This window comes from Echeneis naucrates, chromosome 9, assembly GCF_900963305.1.
Source record: "Echeneis naucrates chromosome 9, fEcheNa1.1, whole genome shotgun sequence".
NCBI classification, from domain to species: Eukaryota; Metazoa; Chordata; class Actinopteri; order Carangiformes; family Echeneidae; genus Echeneis; species Echeneis naucrates.
Window position 1 is genome coordinate 6,338,473 of NC_042519.1, and position 27,628 is coordinate 6,366,100.

A 27,628-nucleotide genomic window follows, 5' to 3' on the forward strand; every position below is an offset into this window, starting at 1 on the left:
AGCTCACGCCCACAGCTTAACTGGATTCAACACAGGCTTTCAACTGGGTCACCTGTGAGGGAAGTCAAATGGCATGGCTACACTTTGAAAAGAGTCCTGTGCATTTCCTCCACCTCATCAAGGAAGCAGTGATGATTTACATCTGCACATATAAAAATATCATCCAAATGCAAATATAGCAACGTGATGATGTTATTCTTCCTTCAGTTGTTTTGCATTGTTCTGCTTTTATCCCCCCCACCCCCCACTCCTGTTGCTTCCTTAGCAATGAGTAGGTGTAACAAGCTTCAGAGTATTGCCTCAGAGAACTGGCTCACTACAGGAGCAGTTAATGAGCAGCAATTATTAAAAGCAGCCTTTCTTCCTCAGGGAGTAGGAAGGCTCAGGGATGTCTTTTCATATCCTGGCTGTGATTCTTTCAGCAATTTAGCAAAAAAAGGATGCATGATACTAACCTCAAAACTCTTGGAGAATGGCTTAACATTAAATACTAGAAATGGCAACTGTAGCAATCACGAGAGGGGAACAGATAAGATGCAATATTACCTATTCTCCAAGAGAGCCACAACCACATCACTAGACCAAGGTACTGAGGCTGCTCTATTAATTTAATAACGCCCGCTCCCCAGGATAGCACACAGGACTGTTGCTCTGGCAGTGGCAATATAAGCTGGGAAGCGTAGCAGTTATACTGTTGAACGTGCTGCCTACTGTCAACAAGACTATTTCCCCAGTGGATCACTAAAGCGAAATGTTCAACTTGAACTGTTATGAAAATCAAAACACTACAAACTGTGTTTGCCTCCCTCTGTTTTTCCCTTCTGTGATCACTTGATGGGATGTACAAACAAGGGAGAGAGAGCAAGCAGGCAAGGCAGAAAAAAAAGAAAGGTCTTTAAAGGCATCTTTCAACATGAGGGTTTGGCGTAGCTCAAAAAAAAAAAAAAAAAAAAAAAAAAATCACAATAATGCTGTCTTAGTGGGGCTGTCTTTTTGTGTTAGTATCCATGACTGCTCTATCCCAAATATGAGGAAAGTGAAGTTTAGTTGAGCCATCCCTGGGGTTTGACAATGGGCTTTCAGTAGAAATGCGGCTGTAACCCTGTCTGAGAGAGCCGGTGGCACCGAGCCCAGAGGGGGTAGGTGAAACCTTGGTGACACCACCTCAAAAAAAAAAAAAAAAAGCATACTGAAGTTGAAATAATTATAGCCAAGTGCTTTAACACACATACCAATATATGTAAGCACCCCAACCTTATCATTAAACACTGTTTTAGCATTACTGTCCTGCTCATACATATTCTTCAATTATCTTTGAATATTTGACAGCTAACTGATATAGGAAAAGATTACATTTTTATTTTTTAAGTTTAAGACAAATGCTGAAAATGTGTGAAGGCTTACAACCTTTCTAAGATGGGAAACATTTACAATACATTTAGAATATTTTTAAATTAGAAAGTACTCTCCTGCAACTTAAAACTAGAACAGATGTAAAGGCAGGTTTTTTTATTTTGTTTTGTTTAGGTTGGATTGGACATGGAAATCAGCTTTGCTTTACATTATGTACAGTTGTTGGCTAGCTAGTTGGACTGTTGTATAAGACCTGTGCAAATGTAACCTATGAGAATGGCAATTAATGAGGAAATAAGTATGAAGTGAATAAAGGGAACAAAAATTGACAACTGGCAATTGATAGAGAGAGAGAAAGCGTGAACGAGAGAGAGCAAAAGAGAGCGAGAGACAGTGAGAGAGAGAGAGAGAGAGAGAGAGAGAGAGAGAGAGAGAGAGAGAGAGAGAGAGCAAGGTTAGGAGGGCAGGCAGTAGGCCAGAGTACATCCTGCCAGTCAGAGGGAAGTGGAAAGTGTTACAGAGGTTAGGCTGCATGGTGGAGTAAACCATGAGTCATTCTTAAACCAGCCTTTCAGATCAGTCTTGAGTAGTCTGCAGCCTTGCTATCGTATGAAAGTGCTGTGATTTAGTTGAGCCTGATGGCTACAAGTGAACGAGTCAAAAAGGACACTCCCTGCTCTGTGGTGTTCCTTTAACAAGAGCTCCTCAGGGTGTGTTTGTTTTTATCTGGAGGCATCTGTGCAGGTCAGAGCAAAGGATCAACACACTATTCCAAGAACTGTGGGCCATTTTGTCTCTTTCCTAATGACATACCAAAATATGTTAGGTTCTAAACTGGCGTCTCAACTTGAATTTTCTTTTTCTGCTTTGCAGTAACATTACTGTCACATTCAAAGAAGTAATCGTGCTTGAATGCGGCAGGGGCTCTTTAAAACATACAAGAGCAATTTGAACATTACTCCTAGTTTCCCATTCGGTGTGTCAGCAAGGTTAAACATAGGGTGTGATACAGTGTGAGGGGAGTTCCCTGCTTTGGAAGCCAATTCCAATAAAAATACTTGTGTATTTCACCACTAGGGGGGCTGAGAGCACTGAGAATCTCTCCATTAAAAAGGTAATCTTCTGCCCAGAGCACTGCTGTATGGAATGATTGTTGTGACCAGGACCAACTACTCCCACACAGCTTTATATGACCACCCAGGTGGTCCTGAAGTTCTGTTCTTGAAAGAGCAATTTTGTTGCTATGCCTGCATGATAGAAGAAAAAAGATATATGTCTGTGCGTGTCCTTATGTAGTGAGCTTGTGTAAGTCTGTGATTCATCATGTCTGCTATTGCTGACTTTTAGTAGCTCATTGTGTTAGGCAAGAGTGCTGCTTTGCCTGACAGCAAAGAGTGGGAGAATGAGGTGGGGTAGAAACTCTCTTTGATACAACCTGCTTTTGTTGACTAGTGTTTTTGAGGATTGCATCAAACAAGGTGAGGGAAAAACGACATGAAAATCCAAGAATGATGCATATGATACACATTTTGTCTTTGAAATGTAATGAAGGCAACACACAACATGTGGTTACACTCATGGTAAAATTCCAGGCTTGTAGCTGCTAGGTTAATTAATTTAGCTTACAGACACTTAGAGGTAATCTCCAATACTGGCTAGGTGCCCTGACACAGACAGGGGAAGAAAATAACCTTACTAAGCAAAAGAAAATATTCAGAGGCTGCCTTCATTTAATTTATCATTAATCTGAATCAGCCCAGTGAAACAGTTATGAACCTTGGTGGGGTTCAATTCAATTTTAGTAATGAATATAATGCATATGTGATCAAGTGAAACCAAATTCAAAAGCAAGGTCATTTTTGACTCACATAAGTGGGCTGCCAAATGAGCATTTGGTGTGTGTGTGTGTGTGTGTTTGTGTGTTTAGTCTACTGACCCTGTTCTCATCATAGATGATCTGCACCAGGCTACGGTGCTTTGCCTCACTGGGTGGTGGTGAGATGGGCCGTTCTGGCTCATGAGGCTTTGCAGCCTCCTCCTCCAGCTGTTGCTGTAACATACACAAAGACAAAGATGATGGTTAACACTTTGGGGCCCTGATCTATCAGGAAGACCTGTGGCTCACAAGTTCCTGCTGCAAGGTTAAAGCGTGTGCAACAGAGCAAAAATTCCTCCCTTGCTCTCAAGCAGGGACTAGACTAACTGTCCTGTTAGCTATAATTGCTATTAACTCCCCAGGGCCTAGTTAATCACATAGTTAGCACAACAACCTGTAAACAAAGCTTGTGCCTGCTGCAGCTGGTACATCCAAAAAGACAGAAAGAAGGAAATAGAGAGAATGGATGAGAGACTAATGTAAAATTAAGGGAAGAAAATGTGGGAAATAACATAACAGTCATATACTGGACTACTGAGTTCCTCTAACATACTAGTCACTCTGGCTTGTAACCAGTTAGTGTCTACAGTCAATGGCAAAGAGAGCACAAAAGCATACAGCAAGTGAAAATATTGGGGAGTGTGAGAAAACTAAAACAGAGAAACAGCTTAATCTTTCAATCTTTCCTTGAAGGTGTACAGAGAAGTCATTACAGATACCTATTCTGACAATAAGAGGTTGAACACTGAACACCTCTTGCATCTTTAGAAAATTGGAAAGCCACCAAGAATTGCCAAGAGTAAATACAAGAAAGAAGCTCGAGTGATGGACATCTAATAACACAATCTATCCAGATATCAAAATGGCATAAATGGGCCTGTCAGCTTCATTAATCCTCCCACAATTAACTATGTCAATAAGCAGCGGATGGAAGTACCAACTTTCTTCCATCTCTGATAATGGCAGATGATAATGAAACAAAGGGTATTTAAACATTTAAATTATTCATACATAGAATTTTCCAGTGTGAGAAAGAAAGTAACACTTACAGCACATTCAGTCATGAATATGGCCCGAGGTGTCATATGAGCAAAATACTTGTTGTGACAACTATTTAACAGTGCATTTTTTGTTAACTTGTTTACTTGTTAAAGGGTTTAAATAACTTTGGTAGTTAAGCAGGTCTTCTTCATAGGACAACAATACTGTAAACTGTAAAACTGTAACTTTGACAAGCATCCCAAAACGTGTATATTCAAAGCAACAAATAAAAACCCTATGATATTCAAAGACTTCAGTTTTGACACAATTATTTTCGTGGAACATTTTGGATACAGTTTGTTCTACAGGCTGCAAGCTGGAGACAGAATCAGAGTGTGTCCAGATGTAACTAGCTGTCTGGAAGCAAAGGCCTAGTTTCATCAGTGTGTGTAGCTAATGTACAGTAGAACCAGCCCCCTGTGGCCCCCTCCCCCAACTCCTATTCCTACTCCTTCTCATCTCCTGTCAGGGGCTTCGGAAGGGGAAAAAAGGTCTCCAGAGGATCCACATGAGAGCAGAGCAAGATGGATCATCATGTGCCATGATAGATCTGGATAAGCATCTGGTGAGGGAAACACAGACATTCCCATAGAGACCCCCTCCCCATTCCTTTCCAAACCCACCACAGAGTACAATAAAAATAAACCAGCAATCCTGAGCTTGGCTGACACGACACAGACTGGCGGTAACTTAAGCCCTAAGCCCCACCCAGGCATTACCTCTGCCAGGACTCTTTAAATAAAGTTTTACCATGCCACTTAATTAGTCCAGATGTTTTAACGCTTGAGGTGAGTTGGGCTATAAGAAATATCAATAAAAACTCCTGATTTATGCTTGAAAGTAGAAGCGTTAAAGCCTCTCAATCATTCAGATGTTTCCATCATAAAGCTTTAATAAAATTCAATTTTGGTTGGAATTTTGTAAAACACAAAGATTCATTAATCCCCTCTATTAACAAACATTCACATAGTGGGCTTATTATTTCCATCTGACTGCCATGGATTTCAGCAGGTGTAATGAACTAGTGGTAGATTTGAACAGATGTTATATATTTGAAAAATATTTGGAAGACATTTCAAACTAGGCTCTCCTTTCCCATTTTCGGGAATCCGAATCCGAAACTATCCGATCAATAGCTATGAACCTCCTGTGGAGCAGCTCGTCAGTCTGTGTAACCAATGTCGGCAAATGGTCAAGAGTCATAGCATTAGCTTTGACAACATCAGATGAAATTGACAGATCATTCTGGAGGAACAATATATCTGTCATCAATAAATTAAACAAATGCTATTATTTCTTTTGAATTTGGTGGGCAGAACAGAATGCATGGTGGACAAGGGAGTGGGTGGAAAAGAGTGAGCTTGACTACACAGTTTCTCCACTGCACATGGCAGGTGGCCAAAAAGGACAGTGTGGCAGGGATATGAGTGGTTTAGCAGTCCAAAAAAAACTCCACCATAATCCTCCTCCTCCTCCCCCTCCCCCCCCAGGGAAGCTGTTATTTATAGCCATATATATTTTTAACCTACTTTATTCCTAAATAAAAAGCCAAAGAGAAGAGGAGAAAAGTGAGAATGCAGCTGCCTGGAGGAGTGTGTGTACATAATTGTGGTACATTGAGCAAGAAACAGCTACAAGCTTGAATGCAGTGATTACAACACAGCAAAGTCTGTTTAAGACTTTGTTGCACCAGTGCCAACTGTAGCCTGGCAGAGAAAGCTGCACTGGAACGCTGCACATGAACATTTCAAACAAGCTAAACACCACTACTAAGAAAATTCAGCATGGATGTCAGCACTGGCAAAGACTTGGACATCTAGAGGCATGACGAGGAAACACTTAGGTACCCCCTAGTGTTTTTGGGCATTCCTGTCAGCTCAAAACAGGTCCAACTTGTACATGAATGACGTCACAGTGTTTTATTCCTCACTCTCACATATCATGTCTTTTTATAAGTTGTGCATAAACTAAACACCATAAAAAGTTGTTAAGTTAAAGAACGCAAACACCACAACAAAGGTTTGGGTCAGCATGCCAAACTGTTTCTGTCTTTCTAGATTGCCTTCTAGGAATGTCACATGCACAGTAAAATACTTTTGTCTCACTGTCCTGTCACAATATGAATGAATGAACAATATGAAGAATGTAAATATATCTGAAAAAGCTCATAATTTTCCTCTTCTCAGTATCTAAACAAAGTTGTAATTCTGCCATTTTCTGGTACATACATTGTCTTACATCAACCTCAAGCTGTGAAGCTATAACAAAGACCAAGTTAATTGATTCACATCATGAATGTCAAGACACCCCCCCACCACCACCACCACCACCAAAAAAAACAGTAATGCAAAGGAGCAAGCAGAAGGGGGGGAGGGGGAAAAAAAAAAAAAAAAAAATCGGTGTAGTCCCAAATTTATGGCCAAATTCAAAGGACTGCAGACCTGTTTCTTGCGAAGCTTGCTGATCTGCTGCTCCACCATGGTGATCTCCCTGTCCACGCGGTCCATGTTCTGGATGAGCTCCTCCTTGGAGAAACGAGCTGGCACAAGATCCAAGTCAGGGTCCATCTGGACTGGGCTTACGGGAGAAATTGGTTCCAGCTTCCCCATGGCACTCCCACGCTCCTACAGACACGCAAAAGAGGAAAAAACCAAAAAAAAAAAAAAAAAAAAGAAAGTGGCTTGGTTAGATGAAGTGAAATTCAAACACAATCATTTTAATAAATTTTGATCTAAAGGGAAAATAAGGACAGGAATAATTTCATAAATTAAAACATCTTTGATGTTTGGGACAATGTAAGATATCAGACATACAAAATTGTATAAGTAGGCTCTTCATAAGGCTCAAACATCTCAGATATAGGTTTACATCTCTTCCCTTTCCAGTTGAAGACATTCCTGTCTTCCTCTGATTGCAAGGTCTGTGGGTTACTTTGTAAGAAATCATCCAAACAGTCTGTGTGTCCTTTGGGAAGGTAACACACACCAGTAATTAAGTCCTCTGGGTAATGAAAGCCAGTTTAGTCTCTCAGTGTCACTCGACCACACTAATGAATATGAGGTCACAGCCCCTCACTAGGATTGTGCACCAGAGCACTGGCAGCTGGCTCTGCTCAAGCGATTTAGTTTGAAAGGGGAAATACTCTGCTTTAAGATGGAGGGAAAACATGTAAAAGGGCTGTTCCATGTGCAAGTGGATCAGACCAACAAATGTTTTTTTTATACATACACACAAAGTGTGGGATGCATTTTTCCACATCTCCATTATCCATGTCTTCTGGTAGAAAAATTAAATGCTCTGTCACTCAAACAATACACAGTGCAGCTCATCAAATGCATTGTTGTTCTGATGAGAGACAAGACTCATTAAACTGCCAAACACAGGAGTGTACACTTGAGTCAGTGGAGTCCCTCTGCACTGCAATTTGCCACAAATTTGCCAGTCAAGTACCACAAAACCGCAGCAGCGGAGGACTGTGCAATGAGATGACATAAATAAAAGGACATTACAAACAAACAAATAGAACATGGAAATCCAGATGTAAATATGGCTCTTTTGTTTTATGCATTACCTGGGAAATCAACCAGGTTCCTCTTGGAGAGAACAGTGCAATAGACTGGCTAATACCTTTTAGAAATATGCCCACAAATTACACAGCAGCTGACTGAAAGGCAGGTTCATCACCATATGATGTTAAAATGACAGTAAAGCGCTATATGTGCATTTCAGACTGGCATTCAGTGGCCCAGACCACAATTCTTTTCCAGTGATTAAGTGTCCAGTTTTTGCAACATTGCAACAACCTGCAACATTTTCTATTCTACCCTTTACAAGACTTATTTTTCCTTTCACAGTGCTGTCGTCAATGCTGAACATTATGTCAACTGTAGCCTGGCAAGACCCTGACATCTTCCAAACAGTTTGATGAGGTGTTCTGGGCCCTGTGAACATTCAAATGTACTGCCATAGAAAGCTCATGCACGAAGCCAATTTACAGTAATCCATTCACATGCAAAGCCAGAGTGTAAAGCATGTTGCTGTTCCGTGCTGCAGTTTATGTAACAACAACGCGCACAAGTGGTAAGAGAAGGCCTATTTGCTCTGCATGGGCAGAATCTGTCTATTTGTGATCAGTGAGAGTATGTGTGTCTGTTTTCAGTATGTACTGCATGTTAGTATTATATAATAACATCCTCCATATATGTCCCATCTCAGGGTTTGTTTTGTGTTATTTTTAAATATCTAAAATGAAGATTATGTAAATGGCCTGATCTGAAACAGGCAGCTTGCAATACAGCCCTGTAGACCTGCAGTGATTGAAAATGTCAACACCAGATTATGTTTAAGGGCTGTACTAGATGAAGAAACTAAATGCTGCCACTCACTCAAGAAAAAAAAAAAAAAAACCAAACAAACACATAAATTTAAAAAAAGCGAAATGGAAAAAATCTCCTTTGATGGCTTGACTTTGTCTAAGACAACATCCTTCCTGACCCACGTTACAGCTCAGCATGGCAGACAATTCTCTCAGGGGATGAATTTATGATGATGTAAAAGCTGATGTTGCACATGTACTCATGGTAACCACCTTTATAAGAAAGATGTCACATGTTCAGACTGGGTTTTGTTTTGGATTATTTTATGTATAATCCGCCCTTTCAAATTCCTTTGATTTTTGCTTTTTGTTGCTGACTTCCATGAACTGTGTTTCAAAACTGCCACTTTCTTGTGCTGCAACTTCAATGGCAGTAAAGTATGCGCAAGATGTTTAGATAGCATTCAACCAGGAACGATTTTATGGTATGGTCCATGTTTTCAAAGACTAACTTTTTCCCCTGTGGTCTTATGCCCTACGTTGTCCTTTGTTCATGTCAGCAGTACAGCAGCACATCAACAGCTACTACACCTGTGTCATAGTGTGAAAAGTAAGCCCTTGGACCAGCACAGTTTCCAGCTTATCTGGCCAAACAGCCCCCAGTTGAAGTTGAAGAACATTCCACTACATGATGTCTTGGGTTGTGTGTGCAGCAGGTTTTATTTAAATTACCTCAGGCTGTTGTGGTGTGTCTATTTGAATGTGTCCTGTTTGGTGAGCACCAGTCTCTGTAACCGAGTCATATAGACTTCGATGTATGCATTCAACACAACAGTTGAATAAAACCATACATATCCTGAAGTCAGCATCCTGTTCTTATTAACTATCATTAGAAAATGTAAACAATAGAAAGAGTAAGAGTAAGAGGAAAGACAGTGGATTAATATCTCTGAAAGTGACTGAGAACATTACAGTATCCTTGCTATCAATTCTGGATGTACATAGTCTGGTTCAGGCCAAGTCTCCTTATTACTGACAAGCTTTGTCTCTGATCACTGAAAGTCTTGTGCCAGTAAGGTCACCAGTCTCCATATGCAACTTACGCTAATATGACTGCAAATAGAAATATAAATCAACCATTTGTTTGGCAAAGTACTCTGAGTAAAAAAGCAAACAGCTGGTGGGAGGTGTTTAGGACAATGTATGAAACATAACTACAGGCATAGTAATTATGTAACACTGAAACTACAAGTCACTGTAAAGCAGCCATACAACAGGAATGTATGGTGGTCAATGTGAACAGATACTGAAGTCAGCATGGAACTTGTATAACAAAAAAAAGTTATTTTAAAGGGTGAAAGACTTTCTTGGGAACCTTGAGATGAAAATATTTCAGTTCTCAGGCTCACTTCCTGTTTCTCTCTCATATTCTTTTTAGGAAGTCATTCAATCATGTTCACACAGCATTATCAGTAATTTAACTCTAAAGAAGACACACACAATGACCAAAGGCAGAAAGTGTCCGACTAGTGTACTACAACTGCTAAGTGGAGGGAATGTGACATATGATCCAACTTAGATGAAAACATAACATTAATAGCCAATTTTGATTTGGATCTTCAAGACTTAGATAAATCTTGGCCGTAATTTAAAATAACTTAAAAGGTACAATTAAACAAAAATCTCTCTGCTCTCTTCGTATAAAATAAAATTTAAAGGCAACACTGTTGTGAGAGATCTAGTATTTCTGCTTTGCAAAATCTTGCAATTCATTGCCAACTTTAACATGCACAGCAACATATCTTAATCTTAATATCAGCACTTTCTGCAAATCAGCAGAGCTGATTTATCAATTCAAAACAGGGTCCGCTAACAAACATGGTCTGAATGCGATGGGCCAGCTCTGTTAAATGAAAATTTCAAACTTCAGGAAATCCCAATCTCATGATTGAAACAATTCTCTGCAACAGTTACTTTAGCTTGCAACTTTTTTTTATATCTGTGATTTTTCTATTGAAAGGGTTATGGTTGCATAAAGGGAAAGGAAAATCAGAAAGTGACAGGAATTGAGGAATAGCACTTCATGGCTGCTTCTTCTGTTTTATTTGCAGTTGGCAATCAATATATTGCAGCATTATCGCCGCCAGGTGTACCCCGCCTTTACCCAATGTGAACTGGGATTGGCTCCAGCAACTCCCATGGCCTCGAAATAGATAGGTAATTAGTTAGTAGTTAGATTGTGGGTGTCAACTCCCCCCCCCCAAAAAAAAAATTCCACATGGTCCTAGATATCCCTAAATATCCCAAAGCACCAACAGCACTTCTCACTCTCTGAGCCATACATGGAAAAAATTACATGCATGGAAAAGGAGAAAACTCCAAGTGTCTCATTCTAAATCTGGTCTTTTATCCTATTCTCTTTTTTAAAGAGAAATCAAGAATGAAATGTTCCCTTGTCCTTTCTCATTTCACCATCCAGGAGAGTCATGATTCCAATCTCCACTTTGTCTGATACTACTGGCCCATGCTTCCCTACCTTTCTTTTCTTTGTCTCTTCCTCCCTTTCCTTTTTCCCCCATTTATCTCTGCTTCACTCCACTTTCTCCACTTTCCATCTCTCCCTTTATCCTGCTATCATTCAGTGCACTTGCTCTATGCAATGATTGCATTAGACATGACTTATATAATGGGTTTACAGCCTGAGCTGGTCTGAGGGGAATTACTAGCATTCCTGAATATTTGCCTGCTAGCTTAAGAGTGTGGGTTTTTTCTTTTACCGTACCCTCTGTTATTGGTGTATCCATTTACCATTCCTTGGCTGTCTGTCTCCCCTGGCGATTTGAAGTTCTGTGTGTAACGTCACTAACACCTCCCCATCAGCAGTTCTACACTGCAGCCAGTTGTTTTGATGTGCAGTTCACACAGTTTCCTCTTCAGTCTTTTGAAATCTAGGTCATCTCTATTATTTATTAATTGTCGTTTCACAACTCCCTTAGTTTTCCCACTGCTGCTCATACAGCTACAGCTCCTACTATGCAGAATCTCCAGCAAGTCTAATAATATCCTCAGTGGCTCTGAAGGAGGCCCACTGGAATTAATCCAAAAAAACAAGAGCTTTCCAGAATGCAGTCATAACATTTTTTAGAAGAAGTATCCACATTATGAGTCAGAATTCACCAACCCCTTTCAGGCACTAACAGAATTCAAAATACAATTTCTTCAAAATGATTTTGAAAATAGACAACTTAATATATAACCATGTTTTTTTAAACAAAAGAATTCCTTCACTTTACGCAAAAGCATTTTGTGTCTTGACTTGTTATTCCTGCCCACATTCTCATTCACCCTGTATCAGACATTATAGTGTCTACTAACCTTCACCATGTCCTCAGCTGCTCCAATAGACAATGGTGGCCGGTGAGATGAAGGTCTCATTAGAGACTCCGGTCCAATCTCTAAACGCGGCCGTTTGATCTCTGCATACTCCACCTCCGACTGGCTGCTGGGCTCGGGCAGGTATATGTGTTCATAGCGAATATGCTGCTCTTGCCCTCTGTAACAGAGAAAATATAAACATAACAAATGAGAGAACAGTAGAGAAAGTTATTTTTAACTTGATATTGAAAAACATACAGCACAAGCAACAGTTACCACAACATGGTTATTGTGAGCTTTGTTTGACTTAGTGATGTAAAAGCTAACAAAAGAAAATAGTAATTCCTTCATATACTTGCATCTTTTGTAAGATTTTAACTCAGCAGTGAAACGGCAAACTGAAAGGTTTCGTGGACACCAAGGCATGAGCAATAAACACTCTGAGGATGCTGTCATATTGGGATATTTCTAATGCTACTGATTAATAGCTCTGTTTTGAAAGTGACACCAACAAAAGAGGGTAGCAAAAATAAATATCACCATGTTAAAGTCTGTGTTAGCATGCTAATTATAAGCCTGTTAACATACATTGTTTGCATGGCTGTACTCTATGTACTGGCATTCAGCTGAAAGCACAGCTAAGCTGTGGTATACTTGAGGCCAAGGCAGATGAATCACAGCTGTAACTGATGAAAGTTGAGCAAAACTTGACACTGTAGCAGGGAAAGGAAAACTAGAGGAAGATAAGGACCATGTGTGAAGTTTGACGTTTTGAATGTTGTGATCTTTTGCCTGAAGTATTAAGACTGACCTCAATAACAAATTACTCAAGTGAAAGGTAAAAATCAATTGAATCAAGGGGCAAAAGATAAGACTGATTTTAACAACCCAGACAGGAAGACATCAGTGCCACTGAGAAAATATTGATCTTCTCAGCAATAGACAAGCTTTGGTGGTGGTTTTGTGACAACACAGTAGCCTGATCACATCCCATTTATAAAAAGCTACACTTAACTGAACAGAGACACATTTGTACAAAAAAATGACAGTTACAGCATGAGATCAGGCTGACCTAAATCTTTTCTGTTGTGTTCGAGGCACACACAACAGCCAGCTGGCATACTTTGGTTGAAACAGAATCATCATAAAGTAATCACCGAAGACCAATTTTCTGCAAATTGGGAGCATGTAATGGGTCACTCAGTAGTGGTAAGTGGAAAGAAAGGAAAGCAAGAAAACGGGAAATGGTGACTCACTGTAGCACTACCATCTAATGGTTTTAAATCTAACAGCCTATAGTAGAACCACTCATGTGTGGGGCTTTACAGGCAATGGCCACACACAAGAATCCCATAAGTGCTTCGTTATTGCTTTGGGAGGAGGCACGTACCATGTAGTACCCAGACACTGGAACCCATCTGATGGGTTAACAATTAACACCGGAGGAGGCAACATACTGTAACATGAGCCAGTCATACATGCATGGTACCTATATAAACTCCCTCCTACACATTACCACTACATTCATTAAACTCATTAGCACACTAGTAGAGGGGATGACTAGTAACAAGCTACAGCACACCAGTAAATCGGACTCATGTTGTGTATGCGAATGACAGCTTCTAAATGTTAACTGCAGTAGCTGCTTAGATCTGGGACATTTTATTAGCCCACATGTAAATGATTCCCTGTTCTTTCTGAGGGAACCGTTTTCTCAAGTCTGCCCTGAAGGCAGATGCCAGAATGTCAGTGACTTTGCTGCCAGTGTCAAAATGGAAGTGGCTTCTGAAGAGGAGAGGGAAAACACAACCATAATTGCCGGTCGAGGCCCACAATGGCCTAGTGTGTGGTTTCTCTGTGTGCCAAAGAGCATGGAGCCTGTGTCTGCCTGGAGGGTGCTAGTAGGTTGGTGCAACAATACAAGACCATCTTCTGACTAGACCAGAGGTTTGCACAGGAGAGATGGATCATGTCCCTTACATGTGAGGCTAAATTTGCATGTTGAAAGGTGTCAGTGACTGTCAGCTAAAGAAAAAGACTGGATGTTCCACTGTACAAATGCCCAAAAAGGTAGTTCAGAAAATAGGGGGGCCAGCGGGTGTGTGGCTGTTCCTCCCGAGCACATTTTTCTCACTCATTCACTTGCACACTTCCTCATCTCCATAGAGGGCTGGCACTTACATAATCACATCATCAAACTCAAACCCATCCACCCCCGTTCCCCCTCTCCTTCCCTCTTTCTTTCTCTCCCTCTCCTTCTTGTGAGCGTGCAGAATAAGCTGATCCCTGGGGAGGATTTGTCTGGAGGATGAGAGAAAGATGTGTTTGGGGTAGAGGGGGCGGAGCATGTGGAGAGGAGAAGGAAGGGGGAAACAAAACACAACAGCTCCATCACTTTCTTATTGGCTTGGGCCCTATTACGACAAGAACAGAGATCATGTGTGCTGATAGCAGCCTGTTGTTGTGAAACCACTACAGCGTTTGTGTGGCTGCCAATCTCTTTGCTGCTTCCCAGAGGAGCAGCTCCACAGCTGTGATGGCTAACAGACCACGAAGCTAACCGCGCACTACAGCACAGCTGGGATGAATGAAACTCAGCACATAAAGAGGGAAGCACAATGACCGGGAGAAAAAAGTTACACTAAATGTGTTCAAAATCTGCTGTGATCATATCGCTGAACAGAGAAAAAGAAGAAGAGAAAAGAGAGAAAAAAAAAATAAAATAAAAATCGCTTCAAAATCACAATCAACTCCTAATGGCCAAATCAACAGGGGGCAGAGATATTTACAACCACTCCATGCTGGGTATTGAAATAAGGAAAAGCATTTTTCTGAAAATATTTTTGTCTTAGGATCCACAAGGTTTTTTTGTAGAAACAAGTATAGTTGAAGTAGGCTATCAGTATTTAGAATGTAATCAGCATTGATCCAACTCCTAATCAAATTTTAAAAGGGTATCCCTGAGAAGGATAAAGAAGGCACACATACTTGTACCATATTTACTAAAACCCCTAAGTAATGTAGTAATATCAGAAAATATGTACAACCTAAAACAATACATTGTTAATTGGAGAGGAAAAAAATATTATGGAAATCAGGTAACATACAGGACATCACTGAGTCATAAAAGACTCTAAATAAAAATCTATTTCTAACACACATATTTCTAACACCCATTTGCTACAATAATCAAAGTTCCTAGCTATAAAAATTATCACAGCACAGTGAAAATTCATGTACATTACTACACTACATTTGTTTGAAATCTCTTCTCCATTCTGACTAGGGAAGAAACCCTATTAAGTCATTTTTCCTTCTTGTTACGCTTGTTATAAAATGTATTCCCTCCCTTTCTCAAGAAGCCTGGGTGATCTCAGACAGATGGGAAGAGGCGGAGTGACTGGGATATTGCCTGGAGTAGAGAGGGGGAAGAAACAAACAACTAGCACAGTTGCTCACCAGTGATTATTCTATTGAGGATTTCTGACCTGCAATTAGGTTAAATGTGCAGCATTAACTGAAATGCACATTTTCACCTTGTCTTCGACTGAATGCAATTAAAGAGTAGAAAAAAGATACATAAAACTAGCATACCAAGGAAGAAATAATGCCATCCTTAAAGGAAAGTGCAGTTTCTAAGGTAATACTAGTACTTACATTTTCTGTCAGAATGTGAACAACCAAAGCTTGCTACAAATGAAGCTGTGGTGAACAGATTCATTCAGACTTATGAAAGGCACACATATGAGGACAAGCGCCTGAAGGTTTGCTAAAGCCAGAATTACACTATTTAGTCTCTGAATGAAAACACAGAATGAGGGCTTTACTGGATTCTCAGCCCTCCATAGGAATGCCAAAGGCATGATATATTCAGCTGCAAGCCTCCCCACTCACATACGCCTGCCAGCAAGACTATCAGTTTATTTTAGTCTCTACAAAGAAATGTGGGCTAACGGCTAGTCTCCCCTTTTGATATGACAGGATTTCATTTTACCTAGTGAAAATCTATTTTACTGGTCTACTAAAGAAATTTCATAAGGCATCTGTCTTGGAGAAACAAGCAACATTTATACAGAGAGGGACTGCCAAAGTACTTATGAGTGAATGAAAGTCAGCAAATCAGGAGCTGGTGGGCAGCAGTTGAACAGTGCCGTATTTATTTCTACATCAACCCATGACCTGGTGTTCTCACACTGAGCTAGGCTATGCTAACCATTAAACAGTGCCTTTACAGTGAAGATCATAATCCCATGTGATTGATACTTAAAGACACTGACACAGCACGCAAGAGCAACACACATCGCTACAGAGTCATTCTACCATCTGCTGTCTGCTGTTGTAATACTGTTGCACATTTGACATATCTTAAAAGACGGGGCCAGTCCAGACTCACTACACAGTTCTTGTATAAAATATCTACTAGCTGATTTCTTGTGAAATTAACCTCTTTAAAATTTTACTTTTCGACCCCTTGGACATTTTAACATATGAATGAAAATATGCCATGACAATAAACTGAAGAGAAAAAAATTATTCTTGTCTCTTATCCTCTGTGTATCATGCACAATTCATTGGGAGCATGTAAATAATTCAAAAGTACTCATCAAGACCCATCCTTAAAAAAGCATGGCTATATAAATAATAAACAACTTCAGTAGGTACAAGAGCTGTGCCTCCAGAGAGAAAGCACTGCTCAATACAATGCTTTGCCTGACTTACGTGAGGATGGCAAAACTCTGCAAACGCTGTTGCCTGCAGAGCCATTTAACACAACATTACAGAGGAACGGCTTTTGGATGCCAATTACATTAGGATTACACTGGGGGTGGGTTAACAGGCAAAGGCTTAAGAAGAATACTACATATAAATGCAGCCTGCATGAGGTTCCATTGGCCATGCTTTGTCCAACTGTTCCCAAGACTCAAGGCAAACATAGGGGCAACACTGCCATTTTAAGCATTTTAAGGTTATATTAACTCTGTGGAAATCAGGGTATGCATCTAGAACCTGAGGGAAAATGGAAGAAGCTAAAAACATTGTCATCTACAAAACCCAACAAAGAAAGATAGTGAATAACATTTGTAATAAGATAATTCTGCATTTACAGCAAAGATATTCATTGATCCTCATGTAGAGTAAATACTGTACAAACGTAGAATACATCAAGCCAAACCAAGTACAGTCTGTAACATAAAAATGATGATGTTACGAAAGGCATTGGATTCTAATTATAGTACCATCATGTTGCTAATAAGTGAATTGAACTTGCCTCTCATTCCCAGGCTGAAATTCTGAAAGCAGGGAAGGCCGACGGCGATGGGGCTGGGTCAAATGGGAACTGTAGTCCCTGGCATGAGAGTGGTAGTCAACCAGTCCCACTTCCTAGAACACAAACAACAGTAAGTTTTCAGCACTAATTACTTCTCTTTTAGAATGCAAAGATAAAATACTAATGACACCCCGCCATTCCCTACCTAGTGTCCTCTGTATTATTTAGCACTTTTCACTCCTGCTCATCTTTCTAATTTATTTCTCACATAAGTGGGCTAACCCCAACAGCTAGTGTTAACTTGTGCTTCTGCCAATCAGGGATTGTGGGACATAGCCCATCAACCCTCATCTCCTCCTGAATTTGATGACAAGATGGAGCAGTAGGACTAAGTACATGTGCAGCTGCTGGGATCATGGGGGGGTAAGACCTGGATTCTCCCGCCACACAGAAGCCAAAAAAAAAAAAAAAATTGTAAACACTGGAGGTCACAGATTGAACTTCTGTCTCATCTAGAGGACTCTCCTTTGAAGCACACAGCTTCTAATATGTAGAATAACATAATCTTCATAATTAGGGAATGTGGGCAGAAATCATTGGGAAGCCTAAATGTGAGTCTATGATGTCAACATGAACTTTCACCATCTAATGAGGGTTCTGTGTGCAAAACATTGTAGCCAAGAAATGTTTTTGTTTGGAAAACTATAAATGAGAGCTCATGGGGTCAGAACCTCCCCACCAGGTCAGAGTAAAATCCAGTTTACTAAATATTATCCAAGCCTGCAAAGCCTGGGCTACAGTTACAGTAAAATCTCTAATAGACAGGCCCCTTACCGTGGGTGCCCGCTGCAGCTGCAGTGGTAGACTGGCAGGGTTTGGCAGGTGCCTTGTGTCCAGTCCAGTCCTCCGGCCAGGCGGCACAGACTGGGGATGAGAGGACATGCTGGCACAGCCGCTTCCTCTACAGGCCGGAAGTGGGTGTGGCTACAGAGCAGATGCCTTGCATTATTGGCTGTTTCCCTTTGCCAGAAACCTGTAGAGAAAAAGACTGATAAGCCATGGTACATTTTTTGTAGTTGAGCAACCTGAAATAAATTGCCTTGGACACATTCACACCTGTATAGAACATTGCTAAACATTTTGCATGATGTACAAAACTGTTGCTTGGAAACAATTTGATGTTTTCTGAGTAGCACTTCCAATGTACTCAGAGATGAAAGTGTGTGTCTGTCTGCTCCGGATATCAGAATATCATCACCTCCCTACCACAGCTGCTTGCCCCTTCAGTGCTCCTAGTAAAGAAGTGAGAGTCCCTGCACCTGCTAGACTGATCCGTTCCTTCACTCCTCATGAATGGCCCACTGTGCCCATACTGAGGACGCACAGATAGAGACCAGCCAAGTCAAGCAGCGAGCTGGTAAACCAAAAATACTCTGAGTTTAATGGGGCTTTAGAGGAAACATAAATAACTCAATGACAGATAGAAATGTGGGCCTTGAGAATCAGGCACTAGGTTTTAATTCCTGATGTTATGCATCCTCGTGGTATTATGCTATGAGCAGCGTGTCATATAACAGATTGTTGGAAATGTCAAAATAAGAGTTAGAGGAGTCAACAGTTTAACCAAGATGAGGAAATTGTGACAGAGGTCACATGCGATCAGTTCCCAAACATCGACATGGTTTGGAATGGTTGAGGAGAAAGACTGCAAAATTTGCAGGTGTTAAACATAGCATTTTCCTTCAATTATAAATGGTACCATCCCATCTGCCTTCCCAAGATCACAAAAAGCACCTGCAGTAATATAAGTTTGAAACTCAGGATCCATAACTTACTTTGCTTTTTCAGTCATTCCTGACTTTAATTGAAACTAGAACGTTTATTAACATGTGGCACATAAAACTAAAACATCTGAACCACAGTGCAAGATTAGTAATTATCATTCTGAAAAAATACCGAAGATAGATTTTTCAGGTCTATATAATGTTCAGCTACCTCCAGCCTGTTACTGCAGTATTCTCACACACTCCAAAAAGCCTGTGAGAGTAGTAGTAGCTAGACTAATACTTGTGATGTGTGTGCCAGTGACTCCTGCCAACAGAGAAATTAGGACTCCTGCCATTTCTATGAGCCACTGACTAATGACGCCGCTCCCTCATAGCTCATGTTTCAGCACTGAGTTGGGCACACAAGAACAGCACGGTGGCTGAAATGCGGGCTCTCAACATGGCACTGATCGAAATCTTGACACAAAGTGCTCTGGGTGTACTGGGTGGAAAAGCCACCAGCACTGAGCCAAACCCATGGAGCATTTTATTTGTAGATTACAATGAATTTGATTTCACGCTGAATTTCACTATGTACTTCAAACCCGTTTTCAAAATAAAGGACATCTAACCATAAGTTGGTAATAAACGTGAAAATTGATGTTGACATTAATATTAAAATCATCAATAGAACTTTCTGTGAAAGGTTTGTTTACCATTTTGATCTGGTTTTAACTCAAGTAAGATTTTTTTTATTTTTTTTTTTTTAAATTTGGGTGGTTCATTCATTTTGATTATGAACACATACAGGCATTGTAGGACTTGTATACATAGTGCTAACGTAGTAAAACAATGTTCAGCGGCTTTTGATTCATGCTGCCATCTCAGTCAACAACAGCATGATTTAGCAACAGCTTGGACCTGCAAGGCCAATTTCCAGTTTCCATGTCTGCATGGATCCACATGGGTCCGCATGGTTGCATGTATGTACTGTTTACTTTGCATACATGGTCCTAATCTTGTTACGTTAATCTTTTACGGTTTTCAAAATGCTCAGTCAAACAAAACAACAGGAAACAGGAGAACTTCTACTTGCTGTCATATTTTCTGGTGTGCATATAAGTATCAAGTCTATGCACACATAGCTCCAATTAAAGCGTGGGTATAAGAATCCACAGTCTACATCTGTCCAAGGACAAGCAGAAGCCATGAACAAACCTTTAGGGGTGCAGCTTTCTGAATGTAGCCCCACAACAGCAGATTCTGGTGGCATTACATGGGTCTTTTTTAAATTAGAAAAACTTAATTGCTCTTGGAAAAACTGTGACATCAACAAAGGGGTAAAATAAACAAATTTCTTCATATGCCTACATACTTTGCCCATGAATAGTAACTCATTAGGTTGATTGGAAACATATATTGGGAGACATAAGCTCACTAGGCAGGTAAACCATCTACATAGGCGCCTATAGTTCAATGTTCAAGGTTTATTTTATTTGTCTCCCTTGGGAGAAATTTGCCTTGCTGCACACATACATTCACAATAAACAAAAAGAAAAACAAAACAAAAAAACAAGACACGCGCACACACAAAAAAAGAAAGAAAAAACACACCTATACACCCTTGTACATTTCCACGCCATGTCAAATGGCATCTAGTTCTTACTAAGAAATTTGATTGAGAGAGGAACAAATGAGTGTTTGTACCTATTCTATCTGCATTTCAGAGTTCTGTATCTTCTACCAGATGTCAGTAATTTGTACTCTGCATTTAGAACATGCAAGGGAACAGAAATTATATTCTGCGCTTGTCTTATTATTGCTAGCTCAAAAATGTTTTCGGGGGTGATCGGGGGCATGGACATGCCAATGATTTTCCAAGTAATTTTTGCAAGATTAGCTATTTGAGATTTATATTTAACAGTCAGGTTGCCAAACCAGTTGGAGATACCATACCTCAAGATGGATTAGCATAATATTTACATTGACTCCCAGATATAAGAGGAAACTTGTTTGATGTTATTGATGCTATTGTAACACTTATCAGAATGTGGTCTCTTATGGATCTCTTATGGATCTGGGATATATATATATATATATATATATATATATATATATATATATATATATATATATATATATATATATATATATGATTTTTTTTTTTTTTTTACATTTATCTTTAAATGATTCAGATCACATCATTCAGCAAATGTCCACACCAGATGTTAGACTCACATGTGAGCAGACTAAGTATCATGGTGTCATCAGAAAACTTGATTACAAATTGATTGGGAAATGAGTTCTTGTAAGTGGTTGCTTGAAAGTCATACGAGATAAGGACCTAAGGAAATAATAAACCAGCACTAGACGACACCACATTAGCACAGTATAACTTATGGTAGAGGGCCAATGTGCCAGTCTCCATTGTCTTACTCTGGACTTGACTTATTGTTGCACAAAGAGGGGGTGCTTTCTACCCTTTCTTCCTGCTTCACTGCTACAAATACAAAGTGTCACTTGATTTCAGTTACGCGAAGGGCTCTGTTACGAAAGGCCGAACATTGCTCTGGCCTTAAGGAACAGAGGAGCTCTGTAAACATAGACTCGGGGAGGCAGAAAGGTCAGAAAACACTGCTGAAAAGTCTTACACCAATGAGACACTTTGCCTTTGTGTCAAGTAATCTAAACTGTGGCTTCAAAATATTTTCAAGAAACTGGTGCACACTGGTCAGACAAACCTGGATAAACATACCACATACAGTGTAAAGCTGAAGTCCTTCAGTGAAGGCCCAACGCTGGTGAAATACTAGATGAGGAAAAAGTCATGATATTGACACAGAATACAAATATGCTCGACAACGAGTAGAAAAAGAGGCCAGCAAGACAAAGAGAGGGTGAGATAAGCCATCCTCCACAGACGCCTCTCTTTGATGACTGTCCAACCCAGAGAGATTCCCCTGAGAAGGAGGAAAAACAAGTCTGAAGGCAGTCACAAGATCTGCAGAGGACAAAAAACCTGAATCAAGATGAGAGGCCAAACACAATGAGAGAGCTTTGACATAAACTCTGAGGCGAATGGGGCCTTCCAGACGAGAGGCTAAACACATGCACTGGCACTGCTACAGACACCCACAGGCAAGTCGTTGGCTCACTGCCAATACTGTGAATGAACTCAGTCACCTCACTCTCTCACTCCAGTGTGCTTTCCTTCTCCCCTCTCTTTTGCTTTCGTCTTCTCCAGAGAGGAGAGCGGGCCTCAGCCTTCAGTGGTGCGAGCCAAAATTTCATCCTCTTACCCCCAACCCTCCCCTCTCCATTTTAGGAATAGCTGTGGAAATACTAGCACAGAGCACACAGACGGCTTCCAGCCTGCCAAGGCGAGCAGGAGGCTGACTTCAAACAACAGTTCAATTCTACTGACATTAACAGTTAATCTAATCTCTGCCTAGTCTGCCTTGGTATCTTGACAGTCAGGCCCCAGAAAGCAGATTTAAAAGCTTGTAGCATTTTTTTTTTTTTGAGTGCCTTGATTGCATAGCTTGGACCTTAATAGAACTGCATGTGATCAACCCATCACTGCAACAGCACTGATGTGTTAAATTGATGTCTGTAGAATATTTTTGCAGTTATTTTTACATTAAAAAACCCAGGGCACTGTGGTATGAAGCTAGGACTTCTGTAATTACAACAACAGCCAAAAGAAATGATGGCTCCAATCAAAGGAATGGAGCTGTTGTCAAAAGGCATATAAATGCACTGCAATGGGCATATGGCTTGGTCTGGGAACAACTTCAGAAGTATATAAAGCCTACCCTAGAGAGTTGTGCTCAGAGGAGGTGGGCTGCTAGGACTCTCAACCTAGGAATGTGGCACCCTGTCAGGTCTCATAAGGATTTATCTCCCTGGAGCCTCATTACCGAAGGGCCCTGGACAAGGAGGCTCTCGCTTGCTTACCCTTTCACTCACTCACCCTCAAGCCCAACCTCGATACAGTACTACTCACAAACACTATATCCACATGCAAACAATTGTTTGCCAAATAATTTTCAGATATTCACTTCCAGCTTGGGTTGTCCAGGTAGGATTGAGAGCACAGGTGAAAAGTCACGTGCTGTTCATACCCTAACAACTTTACAAATTAAGTACAAGCTTAACAGAAACTGAAACTTCTCAACCAGTCTTTCTGGAGCAATCACTTTGTAACAATTACAACAAAATCTTACAAGTGAAAGACAAGACTAACAAGTCACTGCAACAGGAGATCTTGGTCTAACTATTAAGCAAAAAAATGGGTTGAAAGGCGAAATGTAAGGGGATCGGGGAAGATAAATCTTGAGGGACTTCTGCAACATTCATCTGCAGTTGCTGAATTCACCACTCCCGCCCTGCACATCCCTCTCCTTCTGCCCAGATTTAACATGGAAACAAAGCTCTTAAAATTAATCCACTAATGCTTCAGTATTGGGGCCCCAAGAGGTTTTATAAGGTCAGGGTGCAGAAACAAGTTTAATCTATGTGGTAAGCAAGACTCTTGAAGATAAACACAGTGGAAACATTGAGACCTTTTCCAAGTGACCTCACCCTACTGTTTTATCAAAACTATCTGTGGAGTTCTGTACAACACTGCCATTACCCAGGGCACCATGCAAGGCCTGGTTCTGATTTGCCTTTGCATTGCTTGAGTGAATAATGTTATTCTTGACTGTACAAGAGAGCCTCAGTCTTTCAACTCTTTACTTAAATCTGGGAAGGGGAACGTCCAGCCCAGGGGCTGGATCCGGCCTGCAATGTCTTCAATCCGGCCCGTGGAGGCAATGCCATTTGGCTGAGAAAGAAAAAAAAAAATCCTAAGCTGAAATGTTCACAAATGACAAGCATAGGCGATTACTTTTGCCCGAAATAATGGGGAAAAAAAGATTTTATTTCCATTTCATTTCGAAAGTTGAGAGTCACGAGTCACATTGTCAGGTCAGCACAATAAGTAACACATTCTAACCTGTCACAGACTTCTAATTCTAACAGCTGCGCTGACAGCTAGCATGGCATTTGCAAAGAAGAGAAAGGTGGATAATGAATGTCGTGTTTTCCAAGAAACATGGACCAAAGACCGCTTCTTCGTTGAAGTGATGGGCAAGCCAGTTTGCCTTGTGTGTGGAGAATCACTTGCTGTACTGAAAAAGGCCAACCTGGAACGGCACTACAGTACTAAACATGCTAGGCTAAGTGAGTTGCAAGGGCAGCTATGACTGTATGACTTCCATGTAGAGAGCATTATGTACAGAAGTGTAGAATATTGTATTGACAATGCAGAATGTGGTATGGAAGCATTATGTTTAAACTTATATTCAAAATGCGACACTGAGATTGAAAATGTTAGAATATTATTGTCGATGCTGGTACTTTTCTATAGATGCTCTTACATGTAATGCAGCAATGGCTGCTAGACAAAAAGACAAAAAGTTATGATTTTCAGTTGAATACCTGGTATATTTAATCAAAATTCTGTGAGTGGCTTGTAATTGTAGACTTTTGGAATTTTTTATTTTGACCATGGATCTAATGTGATGATCAGTGAATAAGCCAGTCTTTTCAACTTTCATATGAGTTGTTCTAAGGTTAAAAAAAAATAAATAAAGTTCAGCCCTAGAAACAAGTTAGAAAAACTGATGTAGCCCTTGATGTCAAAAAAGTTCCCTACCCCTGGCTTAAACCTTAGAATTGGATATTCTTCTTGGCCTGTGCATTAGCAATGCCATGGCAAAAGCAAAACGAATCAAAACACAGCAAAGTAAAAGAGGAGGAAATCATGGTGCAACAGTCAATGAAAAAATTGGGACGCTGTCTGCAGGCACCTTTAAATTAAGCATTGGACAACAGCAGGAAAAACACCCATAGATCTGCTAAACCCTTGTGCCACGCCCTTTACACTGCCGAGCAGTAATATCCAAGATCATGCTGACGAGGCAGACCGCCTCACCAATTGGTTAAAAAAAAAAAAAAAAACATGGTGAAAAACAATGGTGCAGATGCCATGCTGTTTAAAAGATATTTACTGTGGGTATGTGTTCAACGTCAGCATACGACACAAGATACAAGTTCATCTTATGTCTTAATTTTCTTGGGTACACTAAAATCGCCTGGCCATGTAACAAAATGTCATCCCAACAAAGGAAGCACAAAAAATTAAAAAAAAAAAAAAAAAAAAAAAAAAAGGAGGATCAGGTACTAACAAGAAAGTATCCATTGGTAGAGAGCAGCTATAAAAAGGCAGCAGGTGACATAATTTTTGCCTATGTGCAAGTTTGATACATAGTGCTGCTCCTGGCAGGCAGGTGGCTAGAGCTCTGTTATTAGTACCAAACAGTGAAAGAACATCCCCACACCCAAGGAAGATTTTGCCTCACCACTGCTCAACTTTCATACAGGAACTCCGTGGTTAGAAAACAGTCAGCAACTGAGAAAAGTGTGAACACCCAGTCAACTTTGACATTACTTTTTGTCTGACAAAGACATACAATCAAGTCCTTTAACCACAAACTGTCACACCTTTCATTTATAATCTGAATGAAGAACAAAATATTAATGAGAAGAAAAAGCTTGGGGGATTATGAAAGTGAAAATGGAAGAAAAGTATTGAGATATAAACAATGTTAAAATGCAGCATATAAAACCTTAAGATTGTCTCCAGCTTTGACACTTTATCCCTAACTCACTGATGTGAACATTAAACTTGATTTTATCTGTAGCAAAAAATATAGTCACTATTAACAAATAACAGTTTACAAATTACTACTTTAATTTGGTCAGATCAGCACTGTGCCAAAAAAAAAAAACACACAAAAACAATTCCAGCTCAGAGATTAACAGGGAGAAGTTAAACAGAAAGGTTTTTAGATAAATATAGGTTACGATCAGTTTCCATTATATTAACAAGACGTGCTTAAAAAGCCGTGGCCTTTCTGCTTAAAACAAAAGAGGAAAGGCAATTATCTCTATAGAGCTTTTTTTCTGTGTGATTTGTATTACTTCAGACAGAGATTTGAAAAGATTCAGTATTTATAAAAAGCATTGATAAGTTCTCTGACTCGTATGCTGTATGGCAGGAAGGATGCATTCACACCAGCAAAGATCCAAATCCTGGAAATGCTTCTAAATACAATCAAGGAAATGCAGTTGGAGGAATAACACAACTGCTTCAACACAGACTGGATAAATCTGGAACTGGATATGGAAGAGACCAGACAGTGGCAAAGAAGAAAGATGAACAGGGTGAATGATTGGCTGTCTTGTACTGCCAGATGTGGTCACCCAGATGTATCCATGGTGGACATGCGAGAAGCCATTGGATTTCCTAGTTGTTCCATTGTTAGCGGCCGCCTCACTGAAACTGTGTGAAATTACATAAGGCTCTCCCCTCCCCCTCCTTGCTGGCGAGCAATGAACTGGGGCCTTCGCACACGCTGCTTCAGCCAACTGCGACTCACTGTAACCATGGAGGCAAAGGCACTCCACCAGAACACAGTGCAGAATCTGAAAGCTACTCCCTATGGTCAGAGACACATGCCAATACCATGGATACACTTTAAATATTATTGCTTTGATGAATAACCTTTTACGATCAATGGTGATGCAAGTACACTGACGTATAGATCACTGATAAAAATGGAAATAATCTCAGCGGTAATACTGAATTTGCAAAAGCAGGTTTCTATCGATCAATGGTTCCTCTGGAATACACCCAGATTAAAAAGAACAACACATTAACCCACATGGCAGAGCGCTGAACAGTTGAGCATTTTCGTTCTTCATAGTAAATTTTTTCTAAAGTTGTGATCTTAGTCCTACATTAAAACATATGTAGCCCAACATAAATAGAGTTATAATAGACAACAAAAATGATTCAACCGTTTTCTCCAACGCTTACAGGAGTGATGTGAGTCTGTACCAATCAGGTTTGAGAAGTAAGCCCAGTCCACAACATACACAGAGTATACTCATGTATACTTCAAATGACGGCATCCCACTCACCTTGGTCAGCTGTTACCACTTATCGAGTTTCAAATTAAGAGACCTATGCAGAGTTCTGAAACTAAATGTTTGGAGCATTGGAAATAATTTTGGAGCACAGAGCTGCCATTGTAATCTTTGTGTATTATCACACGAATACAAGTTGGTCAACTGACCAAATATTTTGTACTGAATGCAGTCGTATATTGGGACTGTCAAATGATTGAAATTTTTTATCAGATTAATCCCATAGCCGCTGTGGATTAATTTAGAATAATTTGATTAATTTAAATAAGAAAAAACTATCTTGATCTTCTTATTCATCGTTTAGTCAGCTGCTGAGACAGACTTGTTTATTTATTTATCAGAGAGGAGAGCTGACTGTTTCGTATATACAATGTTACCTGGAGTGGCAAGACATTTGCTAGCCAGCAGGGTCAGCTTTTTGAGGGTTCCTGAATGAGCTGACCAGTCGTGATGGAGGCATCGATTCTGTGTCATTGATATACAGATACTGACACGAAACTCATGTGAGTATCGATTACTCTAAAAAAGTATCGATACTAATAAATAAATGCAAAAGAAAAGCATGTGTCACTTCCAAATCTCTTATTGTAATTTAC

The 27,628-nt window shown here is 40.1% G+C and overlaps 1 protein-coding gene across 7 annotated transcripts in view; it reads right to left on the minus strand.

Annotated features, from left to right (window-relative positions):
• ncor2 (nuclear receptor corepressor 2) overlaps positions 1 to 27,628 on the minus strand; it is a 77,729-nt gene that overhangs the window by 41,381 nt on the left and 8,720 nt on the right. For 6 of the 7 annotated variants that reach the window (XM_029509920.1, XM_029509921.1, XM_029509918.1 and 3 more), the window contains exons 2-6: positions 18,064 to 18,262; positions 17,230 to 17,342; positions 11,961 to 12,138; positions 6,712 to 6,894; positions 3,290 to 3,403 (exon numbers count right to left, since the gene is read on the minus strand). In XM_029509920.1, coding sequence (XP_029365780.1) covers positions 3,290 to 3,403; positions 6,712 to 6,894; positions 11,961 to 12,138; positions 17,230 to 17,342; positions 18,064 to 18,171 — 696 coding nt within the window. In that variant the 5' untranslated portion in view covers positions 18,172 to 18,262. Of the gene's footprint in view, positions 1 to 3,289; positions 3,404 to 6,711; positions 6,895 to 10,863; positions 10,870 to 11,960; positions 12,139 to 17,225; positions 17,343 to 18,063; positions 18,263 to 27,628 lie in introns of all 7 variants that reach the window. The other variant, XM_029509923.1, reaches the window with a different exon arrangement.